Genomic DNA, 12125 nt, shown 5'->3' on the forward strand with positions numbered 1-12125 from the left:
AAAATCTCGTACAATGGGACATTTTCCCCTGTAATGTGCCGATAGAAGGAGCTTATGGAAAAATGAAATATGATGCTGTTAATCTGGTATAACATGACGACCTTACACCTTCTTCAGGCTTGCCTCGTCCCGCATCTTCCGGAAGAAGTCCATCACTCCTCCGTAGACAACCAACAAGATACCACCTGAGAATTCCTCATGTTAGCACTCTGGCTTGTCAAACCAGGAAAAATTGCAATTACTTACCTCCGGGGCCAAGACGCAAAACCTTGGGAAGGAATCCTGAATTGCATCATGTCAGTATACTTGAAGAACGCTAATCTTGAATACGAGAGCTTGAGGAGAGTGGCGAGAATAAAGACGTGCCTTTGTAAAGAGCAGCAAAGCCCTCTTCCCTCATGACTGTTCCAAGTGCGGGCCACGCCCAGTTGTACTTGGGAGTAACACCAGGCACCTTGGTGGTGTTCTGGATTCGAGACTTGACCACATCCCTGAAGGAAGAAATGGTTAGAGTATGTGCGTTGCCGGTGAGAGCATATGCACTCTTGACTTACATAGGCCTGTAGATGGAGATACAGAGTCAGCCACAATCCTATTGCAAATGCACATATTTCGATATGAAAGGGAGACTCACGTGTTCAATATGGTTCCGACTTTGGGAGGAGGGTTTCAAGGTTAGCATGAGCATGGACTCATATATCACGCTCCAACAGTCCACATGGTACCATGAGATGACTGTAAGGAGTGCGCTTACCGGTTCCTCCTATTGATCCCGCCAAAATGTCGCTGGCCATCTGACCCTTTTTGGTATCGGCCTTGGGCAGCAGCTGACGGACCTGGTGAATGCAGCCAAAGTAGCCAGCATTCCACAAGATGTGCCTCCACATGGTAGACTCCAATCCGGTGTACAAAGCTAGGATGCCCTCATTCTTAACGGTCTTGAGGAGAACGTCAACGGGGCCGTTGTACTTGGACGCCGAGACCTTGTCCTGAAGTCGAATCTTGATCAACTCACTGGGGGTAAGAGCATCAGCATCAGTGCCGGTTCAGCACCGAGACGTCGACAGAATTGAATCAACATACAATGGAACAACGACAAAAGACTCGGTGGCACCAGCCGAGGCACCGGTCAGGACGGAGAGCCCCTGGGTCATCTTCTCCTGGCCGAAGGCATTGCGATAGAACTTTCCCCATTCGTCGTTGGCGGCAAACTTGGTGGCACGCTTAGGAGCCTCCATCAAGATGGGGGCTGTGATGCCGCGGTAGAGCCGCGAGAAGCCCTCGTTCTTGATGATCTTACGGAAGCAATCGAGCGTGCCATTGTAAGAGTCGGCACCAACGGCTGTACTTGTCTGAAGTTGCCTGATGGATTGGAGTCCAGTAAGTATCTGGGTCCGGTTTAAGCATCGAGGAGCATGCCGTCCCGATGACTCCGAGGAAGTCAAATACATGCATATCACTCACATGCGGGTCTTCACGACATCCAGGGGATACATAACCAGAATCTAAGCGTAACACAGCATGAGCGAATGATCAATTTGAGCGATGCAAGCTAGGTTCAGCCTGTAATGCATTGTCCAAGATATTCAGTAGCTTTGCCTACCTCAGAGACTCCAGCGACGGCACCTGTACAGCGGGACGCAACGGTTAGTCTCGGCTGGTCGCGTGCTCAATTGTTTATTCTGCAAATCACCAATCTGGGGTTCTCTTGGTACTGCATGCATGGCACACAACTACTCACCAGCCGCAAACTGGTAGATGAAAGGGAGAGGCTTCTCGGAAGACATGTTTGCTGTATCGGATCAACGAATTTCGTATAGCGGGGTGTCCAGAGATCTTGTGCGACAAATTGCGGCTCTTTGCTGCGACGTGCCTGGCTAGACCGCGATTTGTGCTTTTGCAACCGGTGAGGTGGATTGGAATCTAATACGACAAACCGGAGCGTGAATTTGTTTCCGCGCACATGCAATAGGTAGGTAAACCCTGCTTCTGCACTTGCCGCGTACGGTTAGCCGTGCTATCTGCAGGGACCCACTAAACCGATTGCCAAGCCCAGTGGATGGATGCTATTGACAGTCGCGAGATCCGAACGTTGGGTACCAGTTTAAGCCACCTCCGAGTAAGGTGACGTTCCTACCGTACGGTTCCGGGGTATATCTTGAAGTAAGTTTCAAGGTTAAACGGCAAAACATCTCGCTGTATTGATTTGGAGACTGTTTGGTCTCTCGAGCGAAGCATACCTGCAAGATCACACCAATTCGTGGGCTGATATGGACCAATTCCTCCCTTTAAAGGTACCCCGGACCCATAGTGGTTTGCTGACCCGGCGTCCCCGCATATCGGAGCTCTGAAATGGTGCACGTCATTGAGGGCTTCCGCCACTGTACTGTGTGCGACAATTTCAGATGTGCAAAGAAATTCAAGGCGTGGTGCTCGTGCATACAACGAGCCTGCCGCGCCTAGGGACTTGAGTCTAGGAAAACATAGAGGCTAAATTATACCGAGTCACGGCTGATGAACTTGGAACTGACTTGAAATCCTCTGAGCCTACCCCTCTTGACAAAGTTGGCTGTGTAAATAAGTTTTGAAGGTCTCCAGGAACGTGTGTAAGCCTTTGTTCATCCCACGCCGATACTGTACGTGCGCTGATTGGCCGCCGCAAGCGCGATAGTGCGCACCATAGCTTTTGACACACACACACACACACTACTAACTAGACAGATAGACACATTTCATTAAATCGCTCTGCTGAACACTACAAAATCTCGCGCTGCAAACCACCGACCACAAGCAAGTCTCGCATCTATCGAACTCGAAAGTCAATCAGAAGAAAACACGACAAATTCCTCTCGAAACCTCTGCCTGAGACTGCTGACCGAACACTTCGATTGTTGCTGAGCGGAAACTCATCAAATTCGGCAGCACTACCAAAGCTCCCACCCCTCCCAGCGATCCCGTGGTGACCTTCCCTTACCACTTCAACAGCTTGCGCCTTTAAATACGCCGTGGTCCGCTTGAGGCTCACAGCGAGGCGCAACTCTGAAGTGTCGGGCAGTCTCCCACCGCTCGACCGACCCGAAAACCCCAACAACTCATGAGTCACCTACTTTGGAGAGCTTACTGGCAAAACGATGTCGACCGTTTTCGGCGTCTGCTCGCTCCCAGCGGCCACACCAACCACGCGACATCGCACAGGGCGAGCTTAGGGGGCGGAGCTGGAGGTGGTAGCGGCGGTGCGGGGAGTCCCAATGCTCTGGGCACATCTCCTCGCACCGTTGCGACTCCCAACAAGGCCCGCAAGTCCTCGATGCCGTTCGGAGGACCCGGAGGTGGCGCGTCAGGAATCGGAAAGACCGAGGTCAACAGCCGGGATTACATGGGACTGACCTTGTTGCTGCGTGCTGCTTCTTCCACGTCCGAGAATGCACTTGCCTTCGTCCGCGCTCTGCTAGATCACCCTGCAATCGACATATATGCCCAAGACCCTGAGAGCGGCTGGAATGCCCTGCATCGGGCGCTCTACTACGGCAACATATCAGTCGCGCGCATGCTGCTAGCGAAAGAGCGCAGGGACATTACCGAAGGCGTGTACAAGACAGGTGGAGCTGCTGCCTCGATCAGTCGCATAGGCCAGCTCATCAAGACCAAGGATCACGAAGGAAACAGTCCGTTTGACCTCTTTGCCACCACAATTGGCGATGCAGATCTCGACTGTACTGGCACCATTCCAGATAGTCATGATGCTGGCGAGTCCACTGAGGATGGCACTGGATCAGACAGTGAGGATTATCTGGCCCATCAGCCCGCCTCGTTAGTCTTTCTCTCCTTTTGATTAACCCGAATTTTGATGCTCGGGCTTTGTGAAAATGGAAATTTGGTTCTGACTTTTTGACTTCAGGGGCAATGCCGGACTTCAAGATCTGACAGATGGGGACGAACTGTTTTCATTTGGCAGCAACAAGAACATGTCACTTGGCGTGGGTGATGAGTCCGATCGGCAATACCCAGAGAGGCTACACCTCCGCCGTCCGGATCATCTCCTGTACAGGTTCTATGCCCAATACTTGGAAAAGGCCGGGCTCGAGCAAACGCAATTCCCGAAACTTGAGGACCTTCCAGCCATGATACTCACCCGCCCCATTATTGTACACAACGTGGTGCTTTCCAAGTTTCATAGCGCAGTCATCACGACTGATCCTGTATCCAACCTTTACATCTGTGGCGTTGGTCGTGGTGGAAGGCTTGGCCTAAGCGATGATCAGCGCGTCAGGTTTACATATGTGCCGGTTCAAGGGGCCCTTGCTGACCGGAAAGTCACGCAAGTTGCGCTTGGACAAGACCATACAATGGCAGTCACAGACAAAGGCGAACTTTGGACATGGGGCTCGAACACTTATTCTCAGCTTGGATATGCCCTTCCGCCTCCAGCAAAGAAGGACGAAGAACCTATGAGTCTGGCACCGAAACAAGTTTTTGGCGCGTTGAAGAAGGAGGTTGTGATTGGTGTATCTGCCTCTGCTATACACTCTGTTGCCCACACAACTAGCTCGGTATTCTGTTGGGGCAAAAATTCGGGACAGCTTGCTCTGATGGATGCCGATTCGAGATCATTGGAAGTGCAACAAACGCCACGCAAGGTGGCGGCCTCATTATTCTCGGCTCCGATAGTCATGGTATCAGCCATAGACAAGGCCACGACGGTTCTTCTCGCCAATCACATAGTTTGCGTCTTCACTAACTATGGATATAACATGATCAAATTCCCAGAGATCGACCCATTTGCCACATACCACATATCAAATCCTGCAGTGGTGTTAGGCTACGATGCTGCAGCCAGCAAGGGTCAAAGGATTTGTCACATCACCTCGGGCGGCGAGACAATCGCAGCGGTCACAGGCCGGGGTGATCTTTTTGTCATGGGCTTGAACCACAACGTCGACGTGAGCTCATCGGCTTCAACAACGAATCCTGCCAAGATCAAAGGTTCCGTGAGCCAGCCTCAATGTATCTGGAGGGCATGGAAAGATGGTGTCAAATCCGTCGGGGTTGGTGACCATGGCTCGGTTATCATCGCCACCAAATCAGGTGCAGTATGGCGGCGAGTCAAGAGGGCAACGGCAAAGGATGCCTATGCTGGTGTAGGGGCCAAGCGAAAGGATTACAAGTTTCAGCGAGTGCCTTACATCACCAGAGTCGTCACTGTCCGTAGCTCCCCTTCGGGCGCCTTTGCTGCCGTTCGCAGAGACTCGAGCGTAATGAAACAGTTGGGCGTGGGTCGCCAGGAAATATGGGAAGACCTCGATGCGTTGCTGCCATTGCATGGACTTGTCGCATTGAAGCCCAAGTTTGACAATGCAATGGCGGTTAAATTACTCCCCAAGAGGTTTTCGGAAGACGACTCGGATACCGGAAGAGCTATTGTGGCGATGCTTCAATCGTCTGACCCGAACGCAGACCTAGCGCATCACCTTGAATCGTTGACAAGCAATGATGGGGAAGGAGCAGACATCTGGATATCATCTTCGTCATGTCCAGATCTCAAAATCCCTGTTCACGGCTGGCTTATGTCTGCCAGGAGCCCGACGATACGCGCCGCTCTCGCTGCATATCGTAGTCGTGGAGCGCACACAATAACAGACTGCCTTGCGGTTGAGGACATGGAAGGCAGGGCTTGGATACAAATCGAGAGCTTGGAGCTCTCGACACTACTCAATCTTGTCCTGTTCGCCTACACTGACCGCATTGCGCCTGCGTGGAACATTCGTCAGCCATCCCCAGCTTTGACGCAAGCATCCCGCCAGCAACGCGTCGAACTCATGAAAGTTGCGGCAAGACTTGGTATCGCACCACTCGAGGCAGCAGCTAGGCTACAAAATGACCCAGGTCGGTCACTGGCAGACGATTTAGGTGCGGCTATCAAAGAGCCTTCATTCTTTGATGACGGTGACGTCCTACTCGAGCTTGAAGGCGGCGAGGTTGCTGCGCACAGCTCACTGCTCTGTCAACGCTGTCCTTATTTCCAGGGTCTCTACAATGGTCGCTCAGCTGGCATGTGGCTCACGGGCAGGCGTGACGGCGTTGCGACCGCCGAGCCTGTCAAAATAGACCTGAAACATTTTGAGCGAGAGCCGTTTGGATATGTTTTGCGATATCTTTACTCGGATGTCGGAACAGAGCTTTTTGACGAAGCAGTTGCCGCCAGCTTTGATGACTTTACCGACTTGATAATGGACGTCATGGCAATGGCCAACGAGCTCATGTTGGATCGCCTCTCGGAAATTTGTCAGAAGGTAATGGGTTGCTTTGTCACCACGAGAACGATAGCTCATCTGCTCAACGAAATCAGTCCTTGCTCTGTCACCAACTTTAAAGAAGCTGGCTGGAACTACATTTGCACTCAAATGGAGACAATGCTAGAGAACCATCTGTTGGACGACCTGGAAGAGGATGTTCTCCAGGAGCTCGACGAGCAGGTCAAGGTCAACCAGGCCAAACACGCCGCCAAGTGTGATCCAGAGCAGCGCCTCCTCGAGACGTACACTGATCTTGCCGCCGATATCGAAGAAGAAAGGATAGTTAGAGTGAAGGAGATGGCCTACAAGGCCAGCCAAAAAGACGATGATAGGAAGCTCTCTTCGTCGTTCAAGGCCAGAGTGGGAAGCCTCGACGATGGAACCACGGCAACATCAACACCGGACAAGGGAAAGAAGAAGTCGGCACACAACGAGCCTTTCAGTCCATCGTTGAGGCCAAAAGCATCCGCAGCAGACCTCATGTTCGCTATGGACGAAGATGATGACGGAGTACTGAGCCCCAACAGTAAGCAGCAGCAGCAGCAGCAGCAGTCAAGTATCAGCAGATCTGAAGACCCATCGATGGCTTCAACCCCAAGGCGACCAGCAGCCGACAGATCTTCCTCGAGCATCCATACACCAGCCGGGCGGGTCGATATTCCTGTTTCGTCAAGCCCGATGAATGCTGGTCCATTGGCCAAGACTGGAAGCCCATGGCAGCAAAAGGCACTGGTTACATCCAAGCTGGATCTCCGTGATATAATGAGTGAAGATTCCAAGAATACAACTTCAGCCTTATCTGCAGGGCTGGCAGCTCAGAAGCAGAAAGAGACGAATATGAAACCTGCTACAGCGAATGTGTCTCAACCGCAGAAAATGTCACAGAAAGAACGCAAGAAGCAGCAGCAGATGCAAGCTGCCTTGCTCGCCCAGGAGGCCAATCAACCCAACAAAATCCCATGGGAAGCAGTTCCAGGCCAGAAAGACAAAGGTTCTCCGTGGAAGCCCACACCAGCAACAACCAAAGTCAGCTTGAAAGATGTGACCGCAGCGGCTAAGCAAACGCCACCAGCATCTGCAGCAGCCTCCATCGCCAAACCGCTCCTTGCCGCGGAGTCGTCGCCCAAGCCAGCCCACCGCCGCACGGCCTCCCCCGACACCCGATTTGCCGGCCAGTCGCGAACACCCAAGGGTCTAGAAGCCCGGTCGCCGCAGCCATCGTCCTCACCTCTCGTCCCGCATTCCAAGTCTTATATGAAACAACACAAAAACCAGAAAGCAGAGCCGACGCTGGGTCTTAGCATGGCGGACATCATCGGGCAGCAACGTCGCGAGCAAGAACTTGTCAAGGAAGCCGTGGCCAAACGCAGCCTCCAGGAGATCCAGCAGGAGCAGGAGTTCCAATCGTGGTGGGATCAAGAAAGCCAACGAATCCAGGAAGAGGAACGACGAAGGGCCGCTGTCTTGGCCGCCCGTGAAAAGAGCACGAACGGTGAAGGGTCGTCGGAGGGCGCAAGAGGAGGTCGTGGTCGCCGAGGAGGTCGGTCCGGTGGCAAAACTCGTGGAGGTCCTGCAGCGGCACCGGCCGGGGGCGTATCGTCGCCTGCGGCAGGTTCTGCCACCGATCAAAAGGCGCCTGGCAGGAGGTCAAGAGGAAGACCCCGGGGAAGAGGCGATAGTACAAAAGCTTGATTCTTTTATTGTTTGGGAGCCGTTACACTAGGTATATTTGGCGGCGGGGCTAGAAATTACCAGAGTGGGTAGGCTGCGTTGCAGGTTTCGTTACTTGTTGTTCTTGATGGCCGTTTAACTACGCATACCCCCCATCCTGAAAAGCTCGTACATCTTGTATAGTTAGATTGTTTGGCATACATAGAGACTGGATCCGTCAAATGATGGGTGGCTGCGCTTGAGATCTGCCCAAGGTCAGACCATGCAGTGTTTACTGCCGGCTAACGAGCGGTCACCTTCACCTTTTTGAAACCCATCCAGTAACAACAGTATTGAACAAAAGACAAGTATAGTCACCGAAAGCTGCAGCACTGCCTTTGGTCACCAGCCGCTCCGCAACCCAAGGCTGCCGGGACTGTCTAAAGACAGGCAATAACCTGGTTTCTTGGTTGAGAAACGGAGCTACAAGAGGGGGCGAATGCGGTTGAGCTCTTTAGCTGGTTGATACAATCATGAATGTTTTGTTCACGGTACGTTGTAATTGCTAACATTAGGATCTCAAACTAGCCAACACGCCAGATACCTAATAACTAAACAGGAGTCACCTCGTACCCCATTCTCCAAGGTAGATGAAGAAACGAGGCCTCTAGACGCTTCAATCCTTCTCATCATTAATACACTAGTAGTTCGCGCTACCTCCAGGTTGCCTGTAATAATCAGCAGGGACACTCGGCGCACTTGGCGCGCTCGGCCCCGATGATCCAGGTGGCACGTATGCCTTATACTGCGGCTGCTCACCGGGGGAGCTGGGCCGCGGGCCTGGCGGTGCCGAAGGCGCACCCGGTGCCATGCGGCTGGGCAACGAGAAACGCGAGTCAGCTGCTCCTGGCGGACCACCATAGACTGGGGAGTGGACTCGCTGAGAGCCCGGAACCGGGGGCGGCGGTGCAGCGGAGGTGGGCTGTGGCGGGGCAGTGCTGATGGCGTCCGAAGAGTCATTGTAGCCCTGGCCCGAATACATGCCCCCTTGCTGCGGTTGCGAGTTGGCCGGTTGCGAAGGAGGTTGGTTCTGGTAGCTGTTATACTGATACGGCTGCTGTTGGCCACCTGCATGGTTCAGAGGAGCAGGAGCGGCTGACGGTGTACCGTAGCGCTCTTCCGTTGAGTAAGCTGACGGGGCGAAGGGGGCGTTGGAGCCCAGGGGGTTAGGGTGGGGGTGCGAGGCTACTGGGGAATCGTATGCCGAAGTCGAAAGCTCTTGAGGGTTGCCATAGGATCCTTGTTGGGCTGGTGGCTGCGAGTATGCCGCATAAGGAGCGCTTGTAGGTGGCGGGGAGGATGGCTGCTGAGTTTGAAGACGCGCTGGCTGCTTCCCTGCCGAGGGGATGCGTTGGCCTTGATCCCTTGGAGGAAAGTTCTGGTTGGGGTGCGCACCACCCTGCGACGGAACCTCAGCACCTACTACATAGAATGGTGCTTGAGTGCCTCCGGGGCCAGGGGTTCCACCCGGACGCTGCAGGTGCGGTGAAGGTGAAGAAGGGGGATACTGGTCTATAGGGGAGTAAGACATATTCAGCTTAAGTTCTTACTCGGATTTTAGACGGCTGACTTGTAAAGTATGCTGCTCGCTTACCTGGGTGAGGACCTGGAGGATAAAATCTCTGTGGGTCTTGCTGTGGCGGACCTTGGGGAGGGTAAGGCGCCTGGTTTCCACCGTATCCTTGAGGACGGACTGCATATTGGTGGTAGCTAGGCTGAGGCGGGTGTGACATTGAGGTTTCTAAAAGCGCCTCATAATCCCGCCGTGCTTTGATGAATTTCTCATTGAGTTGCGTGAAATCGTCTTGAATATGATATGTCAGTCTGGAACCTTGCAGGGTTAATCGGGTTTCTTTGATTTCCGGACCTACCTTTCTTCTGAGAATACTTCTCTATAAGTTTGATCAGTTTGGGACGGATCGCCGACGTCTGCTGGTACAGCTTCTGAAAATAGTAGCAAGCTCAAGGTTAGTATTTGCGACCTGTCATGTACATAGTCAGCGGTATTACTCACGGCAATTTCCTCACTGTCCTCGTCCTTGGAGGATGTGCTCAGGAGCGTCAGTAGCTTCTCGACGTTCTTGATCTCGGAAAAGACCTCGGCCTCCATTTGCGCCTCCCGCTGCAGTTCGTCTGGCGTCGGGTCCGCCAGCTTCTCGACGTAATTAAGGGGAAATATACCCGTCTTGCCCTTGAGCGAACCGCGCCACCAATCCTTGTATACAGACTCGAGGACCGCAATGACATCGCCCTTTTTGAACTCTAGCTCGCCGTCTTCCGACGGTACAAAGTCGTACAGCGCCCTCACCCTTGAGACGGTCGCTGCCGTGGTCCCTGTGCCAGTCGGCTGTAGCGGCACCGCAGCAGCCCCAGCGCCTGCACCTGCATTGGCACCCTGGCCGCTTGGTGTCCCGCCCTGCTCCGCAGCCGACGAGGATGATGGGACGGCAGCTCCTGAGGGCCCAGCTGGAGTCTGCTGTTTCTTGCGCTCCTCCTCTTGCAGCGACAGCTTGAGGGCTATTTGCAGTTCTTCCTCCTCTTTCTGGCGGTCTATGTCGGTGAGCGAGTTCTTCTGCGGCGCAGAGGGTGGCTGCAGTTGGGGGTTCGTCTGCTTCAGCCTATAGTAGGCGTCATACATGATGCCGAGGTCGGCGTCGTCCTTGAACATGTCGGACCACTCCTTGGTGCGCTCCAGTATCTTGGCCTTGACCTGGTTGTGCGTGTTGCGTTCGTTGGCGAGCTTGAGCAGCGCCTCGGTGAAGGCGCGCGACGCCAGCTCACGGTGCATGGGCTTGCCGCAGTTTTGGCTGAGGGCGTTGGCGACCTGGTCGTGTGGGTGAGTTGCAAGTCAGTCAGCAGTGTACGATTTCAAAAAGCTGCGCGCTCTCCCTCCGGTGGACAAAAGCTACAAACCTCTAGGGTATACAGCTGCACATTGGCATTTCGGTGTGCAAGTCGTCTTATCAGGGCCTGAACAGCCTCCTTTGCTCCGTTGTCATCACCGGCCACTCGGTCGCAAACCTCCATGATGGCACCCCAGTCTTCCGAGGTCAGATTCTCATCCGTCGCCTTGGCTATAACACAAAATGTGCTCCATTATTAGTATTACACCTGATTAAGTCGCCCCCAGGAACTAGGTTGTCGACGCGAGTATGCATACCGATGGCCGTATCGTACGGCGTTGTCGCCTGTGCTCGGAACATGACGGGCGACTATGAGCGTGGTGACAACAGTTGTCGTTCTTCTATATGGCGAAAGTGATTTCAATGGCGCCTATATTGTTGTGGTCCTGGAACCGTGATGGCTTCCTCTGCGTAATCTCGCCGACAGTAGTGCTTCCTAATGTCGTTTGCTGTGATGTAACTCGCTAGGTTTTGGCAGTTGATGTTGGCAGCTGATTGAGTTGATGGGAGGGGATGCCAAGGTCGGCAAGGTAGGTAGATAGCTGCGAAATCGAACCGAGCTCGCCCGAATAGTTAGAATCAGTCAAAGAACTTTGTTGTGTATTTTGCACAACTTTGTGAATGAGCAAAAAGATGCGCCTCGAGATTACAACCCGTTGAACTCGGTGGGATTCGGACAGGAAAAAGTTGTTGGTTTCGGTCTGGTTCTAACGATGTGGACATGACTTTCCCCGGCCTGGTAATTGCTCCTCCCCCCATGAGGCCCAGCGCCAAGCCGTAGCTGGCGGCGTCATCAGTCTTGCAATTCGAGCAGGGGTTGGCACAACCTCGAACGCCTCAATGTCATCTGCGCCACACCCGAACCCCACCATGACCCTGAGAACGCGTCACGGTCCTCGCAACACATGCGATATGGTCTTAACAGGTTTTCAGCTGGTAAATAGATTTCGTGAGCTCCAGCTAGCTTCGAGCCTACTAACCGTGCTTCAGAAATTGATGTGGTTAGATCATTTCTTGTCTCTCAGTCCAGACTAGACTAGATATACAAACATAATATAATCCACCTCGGGTATGTCTTCGAATGATGAAATAGATACCAAGATGGAAACTGCTCCTTGCCTCAACCCAAGCTTGAATCTACTTACTCCGTGTGTCATCTTGTATCCTGGACATACTTTTACTTTAGTACTTGCCTCGGGTCCTTTTTTCATCTTAAACC

The 12125-nt window shown here is 53.2% G+C and overlaps 3 protein-coding genes across 3 annotated transcripts; 1 reads left to right on the plus strand and 2 right to left on the minus strand.

Annotated features, from left to right (window-relative positions):
- Positions 1-102: 102 nt before the first annotated feature.
- PpBr36_08713 (uncharacterized protein) lies at positions 103-1787 on the minus strand (the record flags this gene model as incomplete). The annotated part of the gene is made up of 9 exons (XM_029895840.1): positions 103-185; positions 247-282; positions 331-491; positions 635-653; positions 755-1014; positions 1084-1362; positions 1465-1505; positions 1604-1626; positions 1742-1787. The coding sequence occupies 9 exons, from the start codon at positions 1785-1787 to the stop codon at positions 103-105; spliced, it is 948 nt and encodes a 315-aa protein (XP_029747316.1).
- Positions 1788-3094: 1307 nt separating this feature from the next.
- On the plus strand, positions 3095-7985 carry PpBr36_08714 (uncharacterized protein; the record flags this gene model as incomplete). The annotated part of the gene is made up of 2 exons (XM_029895841.1): positions 3095-3810; positions 3899-7985. The coding sequence occupies 2 exons, from the start codon at positions 3095-3097 to the stop codon at positions 7983-7985; spliced, it is 4803 nt and encodes a 1600-aa protein (XP_029747312.1).
- Positions 7986-8643: 658 nt separating this feature from the next.
- Positions 8644-11206, minus strand: PpBr36_08715 (uncharacterized protein; the record flags this gene model as incomplete). The annotated part of the gene is made up of 6 exons (XM_029895842.1): positions 8644-9515; positions 9598-9807; positions 9875-9947; positions 10018-10827; positions 10917-11077; positions 11164-11206. The coding sequence occupies 6 exons, from the start codon at positions 11204-11206 to the stop codon at positions 8644-8646; spliced, it is 2169 nt and encodes a 722-aa protein (XP_029747313.1).
- Positions 11207-12125: the final 919 nt, after the last annotated feature.

Source organism: Pyricularia pennisetigena, chromosome 5, assembly GCF_004337985.1.
Source record: "Pyricularia pennisetigena strain Br36 chromosome 5, whole genome shotgun sequence".
NCBI classification, from domain to species: domain Eukaryota; kingdom Fungi; phylum Ascomycota; class Sordariomycetes; order Magnaporthales; family Pyriculariaceae; genus Pyricularia; species Pyricularia pennisetigena.